The sequence below is a fragment of the Sesamum indicum genome, linkage group LG3, assembly GCF_026168435.1.
Source record: "Sesamum indicum cultivar Baizhima isolate 11 linkage group LG3, ASM2616843v1, whole genome shotgun sequence".
NCBI classification, from domain to species: domain Eukaryota; kingdom Viridiplantae; phylum Streptophyta; class Magnoliopsida; order Lamiales; family Pedaliaceae; genus Sesamum; species Sesamum indicum.
Window position 1 is genome coordinate 18,545,183 of NC_142659.1, and position 25,308 is coordinate 18,570,490.

General features: G+C 33.0%; 2 protein-coding genes across 2 annotated transcripts; both read right to left on the bottom strand.

The window, feature by feature from the left end:
• Nucleotides 1-1,205: 1,205 nt before the first annotated feature.
• On the bottom strand, nt 1,206-8,425 carry SARD1 (Calmodulin binding protein-like protein). The gene is made up of 7 exons (XM_088878308.1): nt 8,244-8,425; nt 7,490-7,565; nt 6,139-6,685; nt 5,289-5,449; nt 3,937-4,131; nt 2,505-2,610; nt 1,206-1,700 (listed from the first exon to the last, which is right to left on the bottom strand). The coding sequence occupies exons 1-7, from the start codon at nt 8,330-8,332 to the stop codon at nt 1,477-1,479; spliced, it is 1,398 nt and encodes a 465-aa protein (XP_088734434.1). The 5' UTR covers nt 8,333-8,425; the 3' UTR covers nt 1,206-1,476.
• A 4,140-nt stretch (nt 8,426-12,565) lies between these two features.
• Nucleotides 12,566-15,381, bottom strand: LOC105158025 (Core-2/I-branching beta-1,6-N-acetylglucosaminyltransferase family protein). The gene is made up of 2 exons (XM_011074627.3): nt 14,746-15,381; nt 12,566-13,264 (listed from the first exon to the last, which is right to left on the bottom strand). The coding sequence occupies exons 1-2, from the start codon at nt 15,379-15,381 to the stop codon at nt 12,623-12,625; spliced, it is 1,278 nt and encodes a 425-aa protein (XP_011072929.2). The 3' UTR covers nt 12,566-12,622.
• Nucleotides 15,382-25,308: the final 9,927 nt, after the last annotated feature.

Consider the following 25,308-nt stretch of genomic DNA (forward strand, 5'->3'; position numbering starts at 1 on the left):
GAAATTTGAGAGGTCGAGAGCTTAGATATGAGAAGAGAGAAACTTGTTGTGGTATTCAGTGTTGTATATCTAACGGGTGCCATCACTAGCCTTTTATAGGCATGGCTAGCAGCTGCCCATTAAATACCCTCTTTAGGTAGCCTTTAAACAATTCGTAACAGCAGGGCTGTTTAAATTCTGCCAATAATGGCATTTAGACATGGCAGCTGAGACATTCGCCTCGATGCCCGTAGCTAGGAGCCGGGGCGGGGCGGGCGAGCGACGTGCTTGTGGGACAACCCGATGTATTAATCTCCATAACACGTCAAACTCAAATTTGGACTTGAACTTAATGTAAGGAGTTCATTATTTCAAGAAACTTCCTATGTGGGGCTATGAGATATGAGCGTTTCATACTCACCCCCACAACACCTTATATACTTATCACTTTCTTTACTTTTCCCATCATTCTTCTACGTGGAACAAGTCACTTTCTCTTCTTCTTCTCAAATTAATCTATGAATTTCTTCATGTAATTTAATAAAATTACAACAATTAAGATATCATTGGTCGTCACTCATTGTCTTCATATGGGGAAAATGCAATTTTAGATAATTTGGGGGAGGTGGCATTTTTGGTCCTCCATGAATTGATTTTTATAATTTAGTCCTATAATTTTAAAATTTTGGCAATTTTAGTCCTTCTGGCTAATTGTCCTGAAAATTGCATGTGACTTGCATATCACTCAATTAAACAACAAATTTTAGTCCTATGACTTGGATTATGGCATTACCGATCCTGTAAGAATTGGTATATAGGATTAGAATTGCAAATCAACAGCTTCATGTGCAAGACATGCAATTTTTCAGCCAAATAGCCTAGAAAAACTAAAATTATCAAAATTTTAAAATTGTCGGACTAAATTGTAAAAATTAATTTGTGCAAGAATAAGTGTGCCTACCTGAACGATCTATAGTGTAGTTGAACAATATCACTTATCATGTTTATGAAAACAAGTCCAACTCTGATACTACTTTGGACAAATAAAGCAATCAAAGAGTTTCGATCTGAGCAGCAAAACACAACGTAATGGATATTTTGTGTCACTCAAATTACAATTAGACTCATTTATATGCGCATTATACCGTGAATGCACCCATCAAGACAAGACAACTACCATCTTATTCTATTTTCACACCCTAAATTCAAAAAAAATTTAACGGGTCTTTTCAAGATAACTATCCGAACATATATATTGCTCAAGTATTTCAAGTTAAAGCAAGGTCCACAATTACATTACATCTCCTACAATGTTGACACTGAAAAATATTCCCCTGAATTAGGTCTGGTTGAACCAAATCAATCACAGAGCAAGTGTATGATATTGTTATTTTTCCTAAATTATATACCAATCACACGATAAATCTATTATATTTGTATATGAGTAATTCATATTTGATCGAGTTAATTCTGAATTAGAATTTCACTCCTCAAAAATCAAGGGATATCACGTTCAGATCCTGAGAAAAACCTATTGATACTTTTAGCAGCTGGAGAGCTGTTGGTTGTGAGGTAGAGGCCTCCAGAATTTAATGCCCAATCATCTAAGTAGTCTCCTTCAACTGCATCATTGCGTTGCATCACTGAGCAACTACAGTCACTTACATATGAACTCACTGCTAACTGCTGCTGCTGATTGGAATGCTGCCCCTCAACTTCACCTGCACTCACAATAAACGCACGCCTTCTGGAATTAGCTCAATTGGTTAGGTTTCTATCTATTTTTTTTATAATAAACTGATCAAAATGCCCTTATGGATCAAAAATAATAATTTTATTTATTTTTTAAATTCTTTTAATTTTTTAATGGACTAAGTAGATAATTGTTTTTTATAATTTTTAAAATTTATTCATCCACCCTATTCGATTTATTTACAAGTTTTTTTTTAAAAAAAAAATACAACAAGGGCAAAGTTGACAATGTCATACCTCCATTTAAGGATTACATAATTTCATCAAACATCAGGGGGTATTTGTAATTTTTCAAACAACGAGCAGGTATTCGTGATTATGTCAATTACCTCAGAGGAGATCGTTGTAATTTACCCTATATTTATATACGATGTAGGCACGCATTATACGGTAGTTGTAAATGAGGAGTTTGAGTGATTTATAAATCTCAATGACTCTTCTTCTTAGTGAGACTGCATTTCAGAACGAAATTGTGAGACTTATACAAAATCGTAGCAGACAATACACCTTGCACAATGGGCACCGATCGAGTTACAGGCCACATCATTTGGCGTAGTATGTGGGACCGAGATCGTGTGCACAGCCTGTTCTAGCTTCGTATAAGCCTCATATAATTTTGTTTTGAAAAAATAATTCACTTATTAAGTAGAAAAATTATAAGCCACTTAAACTCATTATTCGTCTTCGATGCAATAACACATAATACGTTGGTACCTTGTAATTGTTTCTATTAATGGTTAACGAAAGATTGAAAGAGTTTGAAAAAATGATACCTTGGGTTAGCAGTGGGGTGTCATGAGATAGTCCGTCCACTTCCTCTAAAGTATTCCATTTTGCATATGCATCTTTCACTAAGCTTTCAATATATGCCTCCCCACCCTACAAAAAATAAAATAAAAATAAAATAAAATAATAATGTTATACATATATGCACTATTGGCTATCACACTATCACAAATAATTTTCTCTTATTAAGTTAAAACAATAATCATAATAATAATATAAATAATGTTCATATATTAGATTTTAGTAAAGAAAAGGCGATTAACGACGAGGGTAGCACCCACTTATATATATATATATATATATATATATAGTTTAGGGATAATTATACTCTCTCCCTTGAGATTTGATATATGTAGACCTCTGTGGTTTGAAAAATCACATCTAGCATTCTTGAGGGTTGCTTCCATAAGTTTATATGTTAATCAAAATTCATCGAATTTGCTGAGATTTATAAAAAAATGGATAAAAATCTATATTTACCCTCGATTGACTTATTATTGATTTATTGATAGTCAAATAAATCTTATTACGATCAAATTACCCTCAAATGTCTTCACACCTAAATGCATAAGACAGGGTATATCTTCACCGTTATAAGGCTAGATTAGTAGGAAATAATTTGTTTGACCTGCAATAAGTCAATCAAAGTAAATATCAATATTCATTCAGTCCTTTTTTTTTTTTTTTTTTTTTGTAAATATCAACACATTCATTGAATTTTGACTAACAAGAGGCCTATTTGCTAGACTGAAGCAAACCTTATGGGTACTAGACGTAATTTTTTAAATCACAGGAGGTTTATATGTAATTACACTTTTACACCAAAACCTTGGGGAAAGAGAGTATACTTATCTTTATAGTTTATTGACACAAATCGCTCTGGTCTGTCTTTTGAAAACTTACACATACACACACTAAAAACATCGACATCATTTACACAAATCAACCCTACTTTATAAAATTACAATATATCCCCAAACCGTCAATATCATTGCACAAACTACTCCTATTTTTTATTGCCATGAATAATTTTGGTAATTAAGCAAAATATATAGATAATTTATGAAAAAAGATCATAATCAGGGTATAAACCTAAAAGAATTATACAATAAGAGAGAGTTATACATGTAATAGATAGTGATAATTAGTCGGTAAGTCGAGGGGAAACGAAGAAGAAGAAATATTAAGGGTAAGTTACATCAACACTCCTGAGATTGAATCTAATTACGGAAAAAATTCTTTTTATTTGAAGTATGTACATGTAAAATTTTATCCTTGAACGGGTGTACACTTAAAATTACAACTGTAATTTTAAGGAATATATTTATAATTTTATAAAAAGAAATAAAGCAATTTACGTAATATGACCTAAGTGTAAGAAACGTGGATGTAATTTACTCAAATATTAGTAACACTTACTGTTTGCATCCTTTTGAAGTCGGATTGGTAGTAAACTTGGCCACTGAACTCAGCCTTCAGCAGTTGACAGATGGGACTGAAGGTGAGAGTGTAGGTGTTGGCATGATATCTGTAGAGTTTGGAGCCCATTACGCAAGTCTTAGCATGCTTCAACGTTGCTTCCCACATTTTCTCCGACATTCCAACTCCTAGTATCTACACCAAGTACACAAACATAACTAGTGAGGATTGGAAATTTTCATTTCTCAATTTTATGTAATTTTGATGTTGATTTTATATCTAATATTTTTTATTTAGTTTATGTGAAAACTAATAAGTATATACACGTTAAAATGTGAAAATATCTGTATATATATAGATATACATTTAAGGGTTAATTGCATTTTACTCCCCTGTAAAATTACTAATAAGCACAAAATTTCTTTGAATCGAAAAAAAAATTAAAAAGCACGTTGTGACCGGCCCCCTAAATTTTAGAGAAAAAAGGATTACTACTTCCGACTATTAGAGGATTGTGTTGTCCTTTTTCTTAAAAAGTTTGAGGTGTCGTGTTGCCTTGTTTTTTGTTCAAGGAGGGTTTTTGCCAGCTAGTGATTTTATAGAGGATCTTATTACGTATTATAACGTGTTTTTTATATATGTATTCAAATTCGGTACATTTGTGTGTATTTGTTAGCGCAAAGTAAAGATCAATAGAAACGAGAGAATTATATATGGTAGATTGCATCAACATTTATTGAAATTAGGTATAATTATATAACTACTCCTTGCTCTTTGTAAAATTATAAATATACTTCCTGAATTTAGAATTTTTAATTACTTCGACATCTTCTCAAAGACAAAAATTCACACACATCCCCTAAAGGGGTGCTCTTATAATTTTGCGAAAGATAGAGGGTGCTTGTATAATTAGATTTAATTTCTGGGTTTGTTAATGTAATTTACCTATATATAAATATGGAAAAATAATATTTCTTGTTCTACCCACTTATGATCCTATTGGTTATGGGATTATCTTTCGGTTAGATATTTAACAGAAAAGACCACATAACCCTTAATTGCATGGGATCAAAAGTACTACTTTTTAGAAGTTATAGGATGAAAAGTAAAAAAAATTTCTAATTAACGGGATTAAAAGTGTAAAGACTCTAAGAGCCACGTGCTGAACACGACATTTCTTTTTATTAAAGTACCTAACGAAAAGGTATCATAGGACCAAAAATATTACTTTTTAAAAATTACGGGACCGAAATTGAGAATCCCATAACCAATAAAATCAAGGTAAAAAAAATCCCCAAATTAGGGAAAGGGTGTTATGATAGGAAGGTGTGAGTGGAGGAATGAAATAATACCTTTCTGAGTTTGGAAGGATCGATAATGAAGAGCTTCAAGAAATCTTGGACTGTGTTAATACCCTGAGAGGCGAGTTTCTGATGGAAAGCTCCTCCTTTTCCTATCTTCTCAAGACGCCACACCTCGTCCTCCAATGCAGGTGGATGATGCTTCTTGTACACTGCAATTTCTCAAACATTTTTGTTTTACCACCAATTTACCAATCTTCAATTATATACATTATAGACTAAGGGAGATCACCCTTTTGATGTCTTTATTCTTTTTACTCTTCTTTTTTTCGTTTCCCCATTATCTACTATGGTAAAAATTATTTTTTTTAATATTTATTTATTTTTAATTAATATTTCTCTTCTCTTTTTTTTTTTCTCCAAATATTTTCTTCTCAAAATTATTTATTGTTTATCATAATTATTTCATGTTAGCCTTTTTTCTACGATAAAATTTTTTAGTAAATGATATTAAATTATTTATATTTTGATTTTTTTTTTATGCAAATGCACCAAATATGACATATACAACTAGTATAATATAGACTAAGAAAATGTACTTGTAATTTTGTAAAAATGATGTGTGTTTGTTAGATCCCATTTCAGCATGTACAAATGTAATTTACCCTAAAATAGTAACAAATAACGAATAACATCACTCATGGATATTCTAGTTTCCACGGACCCGACTCAGTCAAACCTGAACCAATTATATAGCAAGTGCGATACACTTGTCGTGTGACTGACATACATTTTAAAAAGAGTGAGCTATCATAGTACGCTTACTTTATAATTAGTTTGGTCCGACTAAACCTACACAATGAACAAGTAAGTGAGCGGAAACATAAGGAAAGAGACTTACATTCCCCGCGATGGTCTTTAACAACAAATGGTTCAGTCATGGCCTCACGTATTAGAACACACTCACCGTTCCCATTCCCGGCCTGCACCTGCATCACTCTCGCCCCCACCCTGAATTTCCTGCTCCGAATCCAGCTTGAATTGTCCGTAAACTCGATGTCTCCGACCGAAGCCACCCCATCTCTCATCGTTATGTTCAAATCCCCGGTGAGCAAAGGCCTCTTCCCGCTTCTTTCTTTCACTATGTTCTTCGTGAATTCTTCGTTGCTCCACGTCTCCTTGTTGGGGAAGTCCCCGTCGAGAACGACTATTTCCAGTTTGATCCAATAAGGCAGAGACGTTGGCAGCTTCCCCTCATGTTCGACTAAAACCACTTGGAGAGGGTTTGCGTCCACATCCACAATTTTGGTTCCTGTGAAGATTGGGAGGGAGAGCTTTTTACCGAATGTTAGTTGTAGACTTGTTGGTTGGCTCATTCGCAACGACGGACATCGGAGCATTGACCGCGTGCAACGTCGTCTCAATCCGTTTTCCACTTCTTCGCTGACCTGAGGCACCAGTTGTTGGAGGATAATTAAAGGCAAAATTATAATTTTCATCCTACAAGTATCGAGGCTAGCAATTTTAGTCCTATTGAAATAAATTTTGATGATATGGTTCTACAATGAAAAAAAAAATTGCAATTAATTGAGAATAGTTCTCGCCGAAAATTAAAAAAATTGACCGAGGAAGTGCATTGTTCTCCGCACGTGACCTAGGTGGTATAAGTCACCGGCACCCCACGCCCCTCTGGCGCTCGAGTCGCGCTCCAGCGACTTTGAAGTGGAAGCAACGCCTTAAGCGCTCCAAGATTCAACTATTCTTAATAAAAAATAATAGATACTTCAAGCTGTTCTCGTTTTTAAAAAAAAATATTTTTCTGCTCACACGTTCGCTTCCGCTCCCGCTTTATATGACTTAGCACGTGGATACAATAATTTGGAAATTTTCGGCAAAACTTTATTTTCAGCTAGAATTGTTCTCAAAATATCATCTTTTTAGTTACAGGATAAAATTATTAAAAAAATATTTCAACAGAACTAAAATTATAATTTCCCCAAGGGTTAAACGCAGTAGGTTGATTTTGAAAATACTAATAAACCCTTGAAAAAAGTCAATACAATTTCCTAAAACGGGAGACAATGAGCTTCTTTTTAAAACAATATGGACTTGAATTGTCATTTGTTTTTGGTGTATCAGAGTTTGTGCATATTAGTGTTCTAATAAGGGGTAAAATGCAATTATCACAACATCAAATCAAACTAAATAGAAGTGAAAGATATGAGCTGATTAAGCAGAGTTGGTATGTTTACCGCTCTTCGAAGCATTGGTTCCAAGGCTGAGCAGAAATTTTCAAAGAAATTCACCATAACCACTTCTCTGATTACACTGTCACGACAAACCATATATTTTTCATTCGCATAGACGAAAAGGAAAACCACATGCAAATACTCAGTCTATATAATTGAAATATCACATATTCAGGATCAAAAATTTGGATAGGAGTAAAAATTCGAAATGACTCAAAATTAATTGTTTCTAATCACTATAATCCCATTTATATATATATATATATATATGATAGAGATATATTACTATTATCTATTGAAAAGACATAAATGCCCTTCATTATAAGCAAAAATACCAATCATGCCATACCCCATTTCGGGTTGGCGACTCGACCCTATTCTGTAACTGTAAAATCAAAGTTGTCGATCATCTGACTACACCCGATTGGAGATGACGCCACATGGACCAGATTAGTGGGCACATTTGACCTTAATAATACATTCATTATACTTTATTTATGGTAAGACATTTTGAGTACTACCACTTTCTAGCATTAAGTACACCGATTCTAACTATTCTATATGGATCCCGGCTAACTTAATAGAGTCTTAATTGGGGATCATCCAGCGAGCCTAACGACTTTCTTTTTCTCAGGTTCCATACATATCTTCAGGGAGGTCTCAAATTCTCAATTTTCGACCCAAATCAGTAAATATATCCAAAGACAAAGAGAGGGAGAGAGAGAGAGAAATGAGTGAGCATAGTAAAAGATCTTACGAAGCAAAAGAAGGTCTAGGTCTAGTTTTGAGCCGTTTCTGGTTGTGGGGATCCTCATCATCACCTTCAAGAAATCGTTTGGCTGCCATTAGAGGGAGAAGGAAAAGGGAGGGATGGTTTGGTTAATTAAGGAAGGTGGGATGGGCAAGTGGATACTTAAAAGAGGGAGAGAGAGAAAGAGGGGCTACAAGTATTTAATGAATTATAGTTGGTAAAAGATTGTATGAGAAATTTCGGGGAATAATGTGAGAAATAGCATGGTAAGAGAGGAGGGTTTTCTGCATCGTGACACAAGAAACTGTGATGTCATGATCTTTGACGTCAACTCTTTCAAAGTCAACTCCTATATATATATATATATTGGGCTAAATTCAATTTAATTTGTCGATATAAAAAATATTAAAAAGAAATTCTGTGAAAGAAAAAAATATTATTTAAAAAATAAAGCAAAACTCCGAGAAGTGCGTTACATGGATTATTTAAGTTTCAAATAATTACACACATAGTTTACCATAAATTATTAGTATATATGGTGGCAGAGAGGGTTATAATTTTGATTTTAATTTTATTTTTTTTTATATTTTGTATTCACATTTCTTATTAAAGTTTTAATATTTTTGCAAAGATCTATGCTCTGTATTCTTTTTTAAAATTCTATTAAAATTTTACAGGAAGATTAAAGTACCCTTAATCTAATGTATATAGACAATAGGTGTAAATTGCGTAATTGTACTAAAATTACAAAAAGTTACCTTATGCCTTACAAGCATTTTTGTTTTCAAAGTCTTGCACCAGACCCCCTTTGAAAGTGATTTGGTTTCTCATGTCAAAAGACCATTTCAACCTTCTAATTCATATAAATAAAAGGTTTAATTATTGAAAAATAATATAAAAATTTCTTGTGGAATTTATAAAATGAAAAAAAGCCCATTTGACGATTCTAAGTATGCTCCGGTTTTCTTTTCTTTTCTTTTTTTAACAATTTCGATGCTCAAGTTAATAAGTTTTTTAGGTGTTAATTAAGTAAAATAGATCAAGAATGCCTAAACTAGTAGGCAAGTGAAGAAAATACAGAGAAAACTATGAGAGTGCTCGAAAGTGTTGAGATGGACATGTTGTATGGTAGTTATATCCCTTGTCATACCTTGCTCATATTTATGTGAGCTGGTTAAGAGAATATAGGACTTCGTCCTGCGTGGTTCTTACATCCCAAGATTGTACGCAAATTTATTTTCCTAGGAGTAGATAAGTCCCGTTGAATGCCGTGTCAATCAAGCTCCATACAAGTAGGAAATATTGTTGTCACATCAACAAGTAACGAGCGTCTATTTAGGTGGAAAAAATAAAATAATTTAAAAGGACCTAATCTTGCATCTCGTGACCCTTAGACGTAGATCTCATGAGATTTAGAAATTCAATTGGAGAGTTAAGAGTTTTACCTTTTTATTCAGTCCAATTACTTGGATAGTCTCACACGCATGCACGCATGCCCGCTCCAAGGATCACGCTCACATTTGCTCACTTTGGCTCCTTGGTCCTGTTAGAATAGGTAATGAGGAAGGCAATTGGATTGGTTATTAATCGTAAATCTTTATTAAAATAATATTGTCTTGATGAATAAAGTAAGTATTCATCTATGATATATGTGTTTTTTTGTGCTTGCTGCTTATATTAAACGACGTTTTAACATCATCAATAAATTCCCACTAATTAAATGATTCACATAGGTTGGCAGTTGTGAAATTAATTTATGAGGGTCGATTTGAAAGTTCCAAGTTGAGGATCTCGAGAGAAGTCATTAAGAGTCTTATAGAAAAACTTGCACTAAGTATTGAAGTACTGTGTTTCATCGACAACCGGTTGTCGAGGCCGTCAAAATTAATTATTGAGTATAAAACTGTAGCAGTAGTGGAACCAGGTCGAAGTCCTAGAGAACTATGTGTTAATTTCTCCGTCTCAGTTGTAGTAACCGAATGGGGGGGGGGGTTTGGATTGAAAATTACTACTAATTACTACAAACTAGACAAAAAGCAGAGATAAATTACTAGGAAGAAATCAGTAGAGGAGAGTTCCGACCCAAGGGAGTGTATTACTCAATTGTTATGTTAATAATTGACCTTAGTTTTGCAACCAAACATTTAAATTCAATTTTCGATTGTAATTAACTTGACCTCAAGCATCTAAATCAAAACTTATTATCTCAAGACTGTGCACGATAGTGTTCCATATCAATTTAATAATAGCATACGCATCAGTGAAAATAGTTGAACCTATATCAAACAATTGAGGTAGCTACAATCATCTAACCTAATTTTCTTGTCCCTACAAATAAATCATGCTAATCACATAATTAATTTGCTTGCTACTCGTACTACTCATTCATGCAATTACGGATAACTGAACTTAATTATGGATAGTAGTAGGACAATTAATATTGAATCGAATTGTCAGATCTATAAAAAATAATCATTCCATAAACAGTAAATCAAGACAAGAAATACTCGAGGAAATCAGATTAAACCAAGATCTCAAAACATAATAATTGGGTTCAAAATTTTCTTTGAATCAAAAAAAAGAATTAGCTGCACATCGTGTGTATAGAAAATCCTAAATCCTATTAAAAAAAAAACATAAAAAAAAAGAAAAAAAAAAAGAGGAGAGGTGATCTAGACTAAGAGAGTTGTAAAATATGAAATTGGATACTAATCTTCAGCCTTCACACTGCTTTTTATAGCAATAAAATTGTCCTCTGTCTTGCCTTTTAGCTTGCCGTTTGGAAAAGAAAATAAACCGCAATAACAAATCTTTTCAAACTGTCCACTTTTGTGCAGATTGACTCGAGCATTCGATAGGGTTTTTGGAACATTGTCATGCGTCTGTGATATATAAAAAATTTCATCGCTTTCTCCATAATTAAAAAATATATATATAACTAATTATTCCTTACGTATTATCCCACTCATCTATATTTTCTTATATGTGAATTCTTTTTCATCCATTTATTCTCTCTATTTTATTTTACTCAATTGCATTTTGATAATAAATGATAATAAAAATATTATTATATTTACATACACATTAAACGTGGATTTCTGACTAGTTTTACAATAAAGTTCTTTCAAATATATGAGTTATCTAACATGGTTGATCATAAACATCGTGTGTTGGTTGTAGTTCAAGTGACAGAAGAACTATTGACAATTTCATATTGACAAGAATCAAACCCCCATGGACAACAGATTTTCCTAATTGCTTGCCCACACGGAATTCCGGAGAAACATGTGAAATATTTGGCTGGAAATCAAGCATGTGTGGGGTACATGTTCAATTTTCGGTGAAAATTCAAGTTAACATTAGAAAATTGACTAGAATACCCTAACTCGAATCACTTTACAATATTTTGTACATCATATGATAAAAGTATGATAATTGTGATACTTACAGGACCAAAATTAATTGCGGAGAGACGAAAATTGTTTTTCCCCCCCTCATAACTAACATGTTATGAGCTTAATCACAACGAGTAGTCCGAGTTTGTAAGATCTTTTGAATAAACTAAGTCCGACACCCTTTTAATAGCAACCCAATTTTATTTAAAAGAAAGGGTGAATTATAATGATCTTCTTTGAAATTTGGTATAATTACGAATATCTTCTTGTTGTTTGGAAAGCAATACTGCCTTGATTTTAATGGTCGTCTAACATTTCATTGCCTTATTATTTGAATTGCTGGATTTGGATTTGAAGGAAAGATTTGGAGAAAGTATTTCAAATGACTCTATTTGAAAGGAATTTGAAGTCCATCTATATTTATCAAAACTTAATTCAAAATTAAAATGAAACGATTTGAAATGTTTTATATTTAAAATTATGCAAACATATTGAGATGATTTGTTATGAAGGATTTGAAATCTAAAATTTCAAATACTTCAAACTAAATGCAACCTTAGTCTTCATTAGGTTTTCATTCATTTTTTGTGGTGAACAGATCAAAATGCCCTTATGGACTAAATATTATAATTTTATTTACTTTTTAAATTTTTTAAATTTTTTTTATTGACTAAGTGGATAACTCCGTTGGATCTTTTTACAATTTTTATTTTTTATAAAAAAATACAGCAAGGGCATATTTGACAACTTCACACCTTCATTCAAAAATTACATAATTTCGTCAAACATCGAGGGTATTTGTAATTTTTTAAATAATGAAAAAGTATTCATAATTATGTCAGATTTCAGAGCAGATCGTTGCAATTTACCCTAAAACAAAGTTAAAGTTTCTAACTCAGTTATCAACTTAACCTTGATCATGGAAAAAATTGAAAGAATGGAAAACCAAAAAAACAAAAAGAGTTTCTATACATTATACCAACATTAGTCTCATCTGAAGTGCATGATTTGAGGTGCTAGTCTCAGTAGGCGATCCAAACCGTTGGCAGTAAACTTCCTTGCGAACAAGAAGCAAATATTTGTGGGCTTCCCATTGTACAAACAAGTGGTGCCCGTTCGCATCCGTTTTAACCTATCAACTGTGACATCTGACCGTAAAAATTGGGTAGGGTGTGGCCCACCTTTAGACCAGTCAACCCAGGTTAATGTCCGGTTCCCATTCATCCAGGGGAATTTCATGGTCACAAATGTGGGCAGGTAGTGCTCGTCCGAGTAACATTCGGGCTTACAGTACTCCTTGAAGAGGTTGTAGTATTTTTGGTCCGACACGACTTCCACGGCGAGCTCCCGATTCACCTCGAACCACTGCGCTCCTTTACGCCATTGATCCAACGTCACGTGTGGCTCCATGTTCTTGTTGTATCGGCCACGGCCAACGGGGCCCCATTGGTCGTATGACTCAATGAATGATGTCGTTGATCGTGTCAAGTAGTTGTATATGGTGTTGAAGTTGAACAACGGGATGCAGGCCTCCGACAGAAGAATGAACCGTTGGTTCGCGAAATCTAGTAATGCGTTAGCAAGGAGACGGCGTTCTGCTTCAACCATGTTGAACTCCCCCCATGCTACTTCCTGCATGACTTGTTTGTCTCAGTATAGGTTGTAGTATGCTCATAATCTACTCAAACGTTGATTCAATTGGGTTCATTTTGTTTTACACGCATGCAAGAATTCCTGAACAAAAAAAAGGGCAACATAACAACCTAAACTTTTGAAATGAAACTCACTGTCCCCACGTCAGACAATCGCATTGTCTTTCTTTTTTAAATGTTTAAGAGATTGTATTTCTTTTTTTCTTTTTTTTTAAGGTGTTGTTTTTATCTATTAGTATTTTCATACAAAGCTCTTGCATTTAACCCTAAAGTATACAATGTTCTCTTGTATTCCTTATTTCATTGGTATGAAAGTGTAATGCAATGAGGATTGCTTCTATAGATGGATGTGACATCCTTTCTCAAATTAGCATGAAGCAACCCTATCTCCCACTTTAAATTATCCTTTCTTATTTGTCATTTAGTTGTTGCGAGAACAAATCAGAGTGTTACTTCAATTTGAATCAAGAGAAATTCTAGTATGGATTAAACTCAATTAAATCTAATTAAATCAATTATATGATAAATACAATATATTTGTTGTGTGATTGATATATAATTTAAAAAAAAATGACTAATCACATAACAAGTGTATCACAATTGCTTTGTGATTCGTTCAATTAAGCTGAATGAAAGTAATATATAACTAAATGAAAATGAAAACTATAGTATTATAACCAACCGAATTTTCTATTTTCAATTAATATGGCATGCATTAAATATGCTATGTGTACAAAACTTTTTCTTAATAAACAAATAATATAAATTTTATGGGTGAATAGCAACTTATGCTTCTATAATATTGAAAATGAGCAAATTACCTCCTATAAAAAAATAAAATAGCAATTTAACTTCATGTGTTTTAAATTGCTACATTTTGAAAAACACAGGGGAATAAATTGCTATTTTATTTTTCATAAAAGGGATGTTTGGCTATTTTTCATAACACGGTAGGGACATTGCAATTTACCCTAAATTTTATACATGTGGTGTGTATTTTATAATTATAATATAAGTTGAAATATACTTTGCCAAAGATTAAGTTTTACTTCCCACAAGTGTTACTATTTTCTATTTTGATCCCCATGATTTTTAACTCACCACATTATATCCCATTATTCTGAAACATTTATAATTTTAGCCACAGACTTTAATTCCGTTAAATTATTCACGGAAGCCTCTCAAGACTTAAAGGAGCATACATATGCATACACCTTGCAATGGTGCTTGTGTAGTGCACGTGAAATTTCAGTAAGAAATTTAACGGAATTAAGACTTTGGGATTATAATTACAATTCTTTTGAGTTTTGAAAACACAATATAGTGAGTTCAAAAGCAACGGGGACCAAAATGACAAATAAACTAACTTATGGGATGTAAAATGCAATTTTTTTCATGATCTGCAATACAAGTTGGATCCGGCATAGTTAATTAAGGAGAAGTAGCAGTGAGAAAAGTTACCTTACTTGGAATCTGGCGTCGATAAAACACTGAAGTCTTTGGTGTCGTTATATTGTGAGAAGGCTGAGAGTGGACGTAAATAGAGTACAGTCCTTCATGCCCTTTGAAGAAACGCTCCCAGAGAGGAGCCATTGGCAAATCCCCTTTTGTGAGAAACATAAATGCGATTTTTGGGATACGTCTGAATGGATATTCCTGAAGTTTAGGCACCATAGAAGCCCTCCAAAGCAATTCCTCCTCTGTCATATCATGCATCGCCCTTGGAGGCCTCAAGTATTGCCTCAGTCCAATCCTGCCGGTGAAAGGTGGTGTTGGCAATGCCGGCGACAAGGACTGCCAAGGCAACGGAGGTGATGGTGGAGGATGTTCGTCACTGGGTGGCGGTGGAGGTGGTGGAGATGGTGGGGGAGGTGGTGGAGAAGGTGGCGCTTGCATGAGGATGCTGGTTGACAATTGTTTGAGTTGCATGGTTTGAGGGGCGTCTTTGAGGTAGGAACTTAGCGTAATTCCGATGACTAAACCAGACCCGAAAAAGAGAAAGTATACGATAAAGTTATGGAGATAACTCTGTGAGTGGAGGAGCTTAAGAGATGGGATTAATTCTTGCTGCACTTCGTGCTGTTGATCCTTTTTCATTTTTTCACAAATCAAGAACACAAAAACACACTTTCTTAATTGTTTCCTTTCTTGAATATATACAGAAGAATTGTATTGATGAGTTAGCAGAAGACTCCTGACACCACTCCCTCAAGATTCAAACAAAAAGAATGCTAGATCGAAAACACAAAGTAAATATATGTATATTCAAAGGAAAATTTAGTTACCAAGTGAAGCTTATGATTTGGAACTGAGAAATGGGGCATGAAAGAAGAGCTGTAGAAACCGAGTGTATCTGGGAATGAATGTTTGTGTTTATGGTGAAAGGAAATGATCAAAGAGAAAAGAAGAAGAAGAAGAAGAAGGGAAATTGATGAAGGAAAGAATAGAGGGTAGTGGCAAGTGATGTTTGATGAAAGATCCGGAAAAGTGATGTTAACCTCCTTAATCCTTATTTTGAGGAAGTAGCATTTGAGTGATGTGCCTGTTTTCTCTATCCTTCTTTCCCTCATGCTCTCCACTATTTTATAGTAACTCCTACATTTTCTTTAATTTATATATATATAACTAGGGAGGAGCATTACATTGAAGTGGAAATACTTATTTCTCTTAAAAAAAAATTACATGAATTTTATAGAATTTAAATATATATCGTATGATCACTCTAGACAACCTAAGTGAACATTGTTGCATTGAAGATGGGAGTAGCAAACACTAGAACAATTTGCATTTTGACGGGAGCAGCAAACACTAGAACACAAATTGTTCAGTCAATATTAATATATAAGAGAAAATCTTTTTCTCTCATAGATGGGATGATAACATTAGGGCATCAATTTATTGTTATGCCGGTTGATACGTGTGGAAATAGCAAGGGTCCAATAAGTTTGGACTTTCGTTTTGGATCTGGGCCAACGAGTGCAAGGACGTAGGAAATGAGACCTGCAAAACAATATATTAGCACTCCGACACGTAAGTTAGTACTGGGTTTAAGAGAAGAAAATCGTAAAAGAAAATGAAACGTAATAAGAAATTGAGATATAATGATAGAATTCGAGAAAAATATGCTAGGTTCTCGAGAGAGAGTGCTTGATGAACAAAAACAATGATTCCAAAGTCTAGAGAGTGTCCCTTGCCTGAGGGACCAAACCTGTATTTATAAAGGGGTGTCCTCGTACGATGGGGGTCTGCACGCTTCCTTTATTTATGAAGGGAAAAGGAGAAGGGTGGTTAGATAGGCTATGATCTACCTTTATCTTCCTCTAAACTGGCTTTGATCACGTATCTTCTAGTTGAGGGAGACCCCTTGCTAGTGAGGCCTCCTAGCCGCCAAGGAGTCCAAGGCTCTATGGTGACCTCCCTTGAATTGTATCTTCCAGGCTAGTTAGGAGGCAGACTCAACAAGCCAGGCGTATGCCATGTGGGAGCGACTAAGTGTGGACTTTACCAGTCATCCTTATTGGGTTGTGTCCTTGGGTTGAGTCTAGGGTGCTTTGGGCTTCTATCCTTCTTCCTGGGCTACTAAGCTTCCTGGGGCCTTGGGGCTAGTGTATTGGGCTGCCTTGAACCTTTTTTGTTCTTTTTGGGTTGGGCTTTCTTGAACCAATAATACCCTAAGTTTATTTTCTTTTTTTTCTCTCCTTTGTTGTTTTCTTTCTTTCTTTCTTCTTTTATTTTTTCAAATAATTTAATGTCATGTGTTCGTTTATATATATCTTTTCTTATTTATAATACACATTATAAAATATAAAACATTATTTATTATATACACGCAAGAATGACATGCCTCGGTAGTTAGTTATTAAAAATGTGGGCAACACTCTAAAATAATTCATCTGAATTCGTGGGTTATGGACTTCAATAAACAGGTAACAGGTTATTTCATGGACACACAAAAACTAAAAGCAAAATAACTATAGGGGAAAAAGAAAAGGGAAAATAGCATTTTTCGTCAGAAAATTTAGGGTCTTCCACTTTTGATCTAATTAGTTATGATATTCTCACATTTGGCCCCAAACTTTAAAAAACTAGCAGTTTTGGTGCCATAACACATTATCTATTAGATGTTTAATAGAAAAGGCCATATGATCATTAAGTGCATGAGACAAAAAATATTATTTTTTTTAAAGTTATGGGACAAAAAATGAGAAGTTTATAACATATGAGACCAAAAGTGAGAATCTTGTAACATATGGAACAAAAAATGTAACGACTATAACTGCTACGTGCTAAGCAGTTATCATTGGACCAAAAGAGCCACTATATAAAAGTTACTGGACAACAAGTGAAAATTCCTTAACTAATTGGACCAAAAGTGGAAAGACCCTAAATTATGGGACGAAAAGTGTCATTTCCCCGAAAGAAATTTTCGTTCCTATAATTTTGTCCTGAATTCATTTTGATCCTTGAGTTTTGGTAATATTAGATTTAGTCCTTTATCTTTTAATTTTGTGTAGTTTTGGTCCTTTAGCCTAATTAATAATCCTTTTGCCCTTTTAATGATAAAAGCCTGATGTTCCATCTTCATGCTCGTAAAAGGCCCAACATGCTTACGAAATAAAATTAAGCCTCCATAAATTCACATATTATTTTGACTGCCTGGCTAAGGGGTATCCAAGTCCTTAGTTTTATGGACTTCCTCCACCTACACTACCATAGTAGATGGTTCGCACGTACGTGGCTCCTTCAGCAACAAACGACACAATACTATTTCGTTTCCTACATTAGGAAGTAAAAGCACTTCAAAATAGAGACTTACTAAAATTTTGGATAATCAAGTCGAAGAGAAGCCTTTAATTGATTGATGAAATATCCGAAATATTACATAGATATGTATTCTTTGAATGGAGAAGACAACTATTTAGTCTCTCATGGAAAAGAGGACTTGACTTGCTGGGAAAATCACCATACACTGAAGGATCCTAACACTTAGAAAATTTAAAGACTAAATTTATTTTCTGAAGGGAGAAGTTTTCTGATATCCTCCATATGCTTTTGGCCTCTTTATTTGTAACAGTCCATGGAATTTGGACTTCAAACTTATTAGATGATATCATTGCATTCGTCACCTATTTTTGCTCTCAACTTTGTAGTTGTCATTATGACTTGTTGTCATGTGCTCACCAGTTGATATCCTTTACTTTCTAACTGTTGGCGCCTTTGTCCTCTTTCGTCTACAGTCTTTCTTTTTATTTTATACATTTGACGTTTTACCTCATTTTGTAAAATTTTTTTCTTTTACCTTTTCTGGTTTTGGTTCATGTTTCTTTTGGGTTACCCGGATCTTTATTCTGAACAAAGCATTTTCTTATTTTTCACAGCCAAGGTATATGTGGTTATGCCATTGTCCAACAAGCATCATGTCGCATATTTTCTTCCTTATGGCATCTGTTGCAGGCAGTTTATTCTCCCAACGAACATTCTTTTCTTTTCGAATAAGTTTTCTGTGAATTTGTGTTTTTCTTATAATGGAGTTTAATAGAAATGATCCATTTACTTTATCCGGTTTAAATATTTTAAACAGATAGTTCACTCCTAGAATTCCCAAGTTGTTCTGGTAGATATATTTCATCTTCAACTTGATAAAATGAAATGCTGGATGAGACCATTTTTCTGCGATCTGGAGCCGCTGATATAAAGTTAAGCTCCAAAATATCTCCACGTTTAAAGTGGGGATTATTTTGCCATGAGTCATAAACCGCCCACTTGATCTATTCCGGAAGTTTTGAGATTTTTGAAAATCCTGGTGACATGGTATGAATCGAAGCTAGGGCTTCAAAATCATATCATATTCTTGAACTTTTTCTAGCTTTGACCCTACAAAGTAAAATTGTTCGAAAATCTGCCAGAGGACTAAAAGTAAGCAATTTCGTAAGTTACTGGATCTAAATAAAAATGGACATAGTTATCGGACTAAAATTAAAATTAGACATATTTAGCGGACTAAAATTAAAATTAGACATATTTAGCGGACTAAAATAATACTTTTTTCAAATAAATATAATATAATTAATACAAAGTTTTTTTTTTTTTTTTTTTATCGTATGAGTCAAATAACTCGTATAATAAAGTAATGAGGGTATAATGAATTAGCACATGCTACTCAAATTGTATTACGTTAAGTTGAAACTTGGAAGGGGTGAAAACTAAACAGACTCTGAGATATATCAAACATAAAGCAAGACTTTCCCAAGTCCTCTCCGAGAACCCTAGCTAGTCTCTCCATACCTAAAAATTTAACCACAAAAAGATAATAAATAATTAGGGTAAATTGTAGCCACCTCCCCTCAAGTTTGTTATAATTATAAATACCCCTCATTATTTGAAAAATTATGAATATCCCCCTGATATTTGCTGAAATTATGTAATCCTTGAATGGAGGTATGAAATTGTCAACTTTACTCTTACTGTATTTTTTTATTTTTTTAAAAAAATTAAAACTTATAAAAAAAATCAAACGGGGTGGATGTAAAAATTATAAAAAGATTGTCTACTTACTCCATATAAAAATTAAAAAAATTAAAAATAAAATAAAAATATAATTAATCTACAAGGACATTTTGGTCAGTTCACTATAAAAAATAGATGGAAACCTAACGGATTGGGCTAATTGTTAAAAGATCGTTAAAATCAGGGGGATATTGGTAATTTTTCAAACAACAAAGGATATTCATAATTATGCCAAATCTCATACGAGATCGTTGTAATTTACCCAATTAATTAAGAATACGAATAGATTCTTTTCAAGTTTGACATAATAGGGTAATTCGTCGAATTGGAAACGGATCTAACATGCGCAGTCTAAGCTGACTTCTCTTGGCTTCTGACGGGATTGTCTAGTTAGTCCTAAAGCTAACCAGTTTACTTACTACTGTATAATGGGAAAAGCTCCAACCTATAAAAGGAAGAAACTGCACCACTCCTACCTACTCCCGTATGATTTATTTTTGCATGATCCAACTCCTCGTCTTGCCCATGAGGCTACTATTCGACTCGGGATATTCATACTGTTCTGCCCAAGCTTTGAACTTACTGTGTGTATTTGGATTGAACCACTTGAAAAAACTCCCAGGGGGTAGGAGACAAACCTACCTGACATCAGTTACTATATTTAACTGCACACTAACAAAAGTAGAGATGGATTCATTTCTACATTAAAGATCAGAAAAGAAAAATGCCGGAAGTAAACTTTATTCATATTTATTTAATGCATTCCTTGTTACATAAATAAATTTTCATTATCTCTAACCGTTCCAACTATGTTTTTTTATGAAGGAACTTGGAGAAGAGTAATCTGAAAAATAAAAACCATCACTCTTTACGGCCCAATAATGTTGATCGCTAGACAATTTTGTATCTTTTTGGTTAAATGCATCGAAAGATGCATTCTTTGATCCCCACCAAAAATTACAAAAGTATAAAGTCCTCGGGAAAAAATCAAGGCAGAAAATCCAACTGTACTCATGATTGGCAGAAAGTGTACGTTCCCCTAAGTCATCATCTTTGGATTTACAGTGCAACTTTAACGGTGCAGGGTTTGGTGGGAGATTACTAGTAATGTGAACGGTTTCTTTCTGTGTGATAACACACCCCTGAAGAATCTTGGCTTTTGTAAACAGAAATAGAAGGAGAATTTTTAACATGGTATATCTTTTTTTGTTTTCGAATGTGATGGTTGAAGATGTTCTATAACTTTTATCTTCCAAGTTCTTTTTATAAACATTTCATGCAATTAATATGAAATCTGACTTGTAGTAAACATTTAATGAAGAATCAACACTAAATAATATAATGGGCAAAATGCCATAATTTATCCTTCATAAAGTTTAGAATATATATTCAAGTATAATTCTAAAAAAAAAATTAATGTTTAATTCAGAACTGATCAGAATCTCTATATATTTTCGTCAAAATTATGATTTGCATATATGGAATAGAATCCTATAGCACAAACTCCATACTGTATATGAAAGTGTGAATCCCTTATGTGTTTATTCCTATTATGAAAAGGCATTCATACGCTTACTTAATTAATCTTTTTAGTAATAATTTAAAAGAATAAAAGAATAAAATTCTATCAAAAGCAGACTATTTAAGAGTCCTACTTGGAAAATGATAAGTATATTCAACTAAACGAAAAGGCAAATAATATTTCTATGTGATTAGTTTGTAAAAAAAAGAAAAACTTTTAATTTTTAAATACTTTGAAAATATTAATTTACTATAACATTGAAAATTTAAAATGAATAGCATCAATAATATATAAATACTGATATAAATTTCAAAAAACTAATCATATATATATATCACTACAAGAAAAATGGCTCAATAGCTACCAAAAAATTCAGTGTTGAGTGAATTAACAAGTAAAATTCTTGCTTCTAATCTATATTATTTAATGCAAAGAATTTACTTTCTAATGAAATTAACAACGAAAGTAATTGCTAAACAAATTTAGCAATGAAAATTTTAAAATATATAGTACATAATATAAAATTAGTAGCAAGAAATTTACTTTCTAATTGGCTCAACGTTTAGGATCAATTTTTTGTAGTTATTGAATCATTTTCTTGTAGTATATGTGAAAGAATAAGTATCATGAAATTTTAAATAAAAATAATAAATCTTATTTAATCAGAAATATTTTTGAAAAATTTTAAATGAGTGACTTCTAGCTAGTTAATTGTATTTTAATATTAATTGTAGAAAATTATTTAAATTTTACTTTCACATACTTTTGCTTTTTACCATAATATATTGGGGAAAAAACAATACTAATAAGTGCAATTTTATGATTAAATATATAATAGTGAGATTCTCTTGAGTATTAATTCCTATTGTGAGAATACATACGTACGGGCTAGTCTTTTGAATTATAAATAATAATTAGTTATAAGAACAAAATTCTATAAAAGAAGAAAATAATTTCATATTCTTAATTTCTCTAAACTACTATGAGAATGAATAATATATATCGTAAATAAATAGGCAAATAATATTATAACGAGAAGATTAATTTTCTATAAAAATTTTAAATATTTTTTAGAAAATGATTTACTTGGGCACTATCAATTTAAAATAAATAGCATATCAGTAAGATCTAAATATTAATTCAAACTTCAGAAAACAAAATAGTAATAAAGAATAAATATTAGAAAATTTAAGATAAAAATCCTCAATTTTGTTAAATTATAAATCCTGTTGAAAATCTTAAATTGCGCGATTCCCATTTTATTGTGATTTTTGTAAAGTCTTTTTTTTTTAAAAAAAAATGGAAATTACGTTTAAAAATAATAAGTTAGCGACTGAAGGATAATAATTTAATGAAAATTGGTACTCAGATGTAATTTAATTAATTTCTAATGAATAATGAAATGAACTTGTATTGGACTCTAATTTTCCAAAGTAGATTTTCTCTAGTATATTTTGCAGGAAAATTTCAGTTTCAAATAATTAAAATAATGTTTTGAAATATAATAATCGAATTTAGAAATCAAAAGCAATTAACGTCACGTTGGAACAAATAACATAAAACAGTTAGAAACACTATTTACGATAAGAAAAATTAAATCGAAAACTTACAATGAGAATTGTATCGTAACAATTCTCGATCTAATTGTAATCGTTAATTTTAATCGAATTGCAAAATTATTGCTTGCCTTGAAGAAAATATACATCCCGTATTAGTAGTGCACTAAGTACAACGTAATTTCTCTCAAGATAAAACGGTTGCAGTTCTTTCAATTTTAGCACTATACCGAAGAACACCTCGAATGAACACTTAAACACTTGTTACCAAAATTAAGTTCAAATTTCTAAAATATTGGGTGAGAGGCCGAGTGAGAAATAGTTTCAGGAGAGAGATTGAGAAAGAACTTGAATTTGTGTCTTGCATATGAGAAATGGATAGCGTATATATATGCACGACCAAATCCATTACTAACTGCAGCAGTAAAACCAGCCATAAAAAGCCTTCAAAATCCAAATGAAACAGCCATGAAACGGCCAAAAAGTTTTGAAACAGCAGCAGGATAATAAACCACAATTTTAGGTTTGAATTTTGACATTAAACATCAGAAGTAATTTGAAAAGTTTGATTTTCATTTCAGATTTCAAACTTGAAAATCTGAAATTTAAACTCCAAAATAATTTTGAAACATAATTTAATATCCAAAATTAGAACCCTTGTTGCAATATTTCAATTTTTTTTTTATCAACTTAATCTATGGATTTCATGTAATTTTATAATAAAATTACAATAATCCCCACAAACTCATAGATTTGAATTCAAGTTTTCTGTGACTTGCTTTAACAATGGTATTTTTCGGTTTGAACTACTATCTAAGTTATTTAATGTCAGTTATCACCAGGTCAAATGGAACTGTGCCTTGAATTTAGGCCTATGAGTGTGACAACGTCCATTAGTAGCAAAAAGTTAGCAACAAGTCATCGGCTTTGTGCTGATCTTTAGGGTTGACACTTAGGTCATGTGTCCCAATCCTGTTCATGAATGCTTTCAGGAATAACCAAATTCCTTAGTTGTGGTCAAACAATGACATTCACTTAGTTGGACGACTCCAGGGATGCACTGCTAGCATCTCGTCTAAAAAACTTGACCTCATTCAGAGTTAAACTCTTACTATACTTGCAGTTGTAGCACCTTCTAAAATTTCAGGGGATAAACTCCAGATAAAAAGTATTAATCTATTTTGGTGATTTGTCATACCCTTACGACTAGTTGATACCACATTGGACCTGCTTTGTGGGATCTACACTTAGAAGGTTGGGTTGCCATCGTAGATACATCACTGATAGATTTTCAGTCTCATCCCCAATCTGGACTTATGTATTTGTGACAGATCCAATCCTTTCGTCAAAAGATCGACACGTTGTCCTTTGTTCCCACAAAGTCAATTCCAATTACTCTGTCTGACACTAATGCCCTTATAGAGTTCAGTCTAATTTGGACGTGTTGTTTGGTCTTTTGATTATATTTACGACTCTTCACCTTGTGGTTTGGCTATCAAAATGTACAACAATATATGAAAGAGGCTAACCTACAATGAAAAGTTATGATAACAATCCACATAGCCATTTTGCCTCGGTAGCATTGGTATCCAACCCACATAACTCGGCTTCAAATATAGACCGGATTATCAAAGTCTGTTTTGCAGACTTCCAGGAGACTGCGTCTCGTGCCATTTGCCAGATACTGTAACCAATACAATGAGATTGGGAAATGAATATTCGATCAGTTGACCGAGTCAACTTGATGCCAAAAATCACATTAGCCTCACCCATATCCTTCATTTTAAACTTATTTTTCAAAAATGACTTGATTTCGATCATTATATCTAGACACGATCCTATTAACAGAATATCATCTACATACATGTATAGAATTATTATTTTATCTCCTTTAACCTTATATTATATACACTTATCTTTCTCATTTACAGTGAAGTCAAACGTAAATATAGTTTTATCAAACTTTTCATGCCACTATTTGGGTGCTTGTTTAAATTTATATAGAGACTTAACAAGTTTAATAACTTTACGCTCTTCGCCATGAGTTACAAACCCCTCAGACTGATCCATGTAAATTTCTTTCTTGAGTTCACCATACAAGAAGGTTGTTTTCATATCCATCTGATAAATCGGGCGATTATACAATGAAGCAAGTGCTATAAGCACTCGGATTGTAGTCAACCGACCTACCGAAGAATAGGTATCGAAATAGTCTATTCCTTCCCTCTGTTTAAAACCTTTAGCCACCAATCTGGCTTTAAACTTATCTATGATCCCATTAGGTTTTAGTTTCTTCTTAAAGATCCGCTTACACCCAATAGTAGTACACTTGGGAGGGAGATCGACTAGCGCCCATGTCCCATTGGAAAAAATAGAGTCCATCTCTCTTTTAACAGCTTCTTTCCACTGCTTGGCTTCTGAAAAAGCCATAGCATTTTT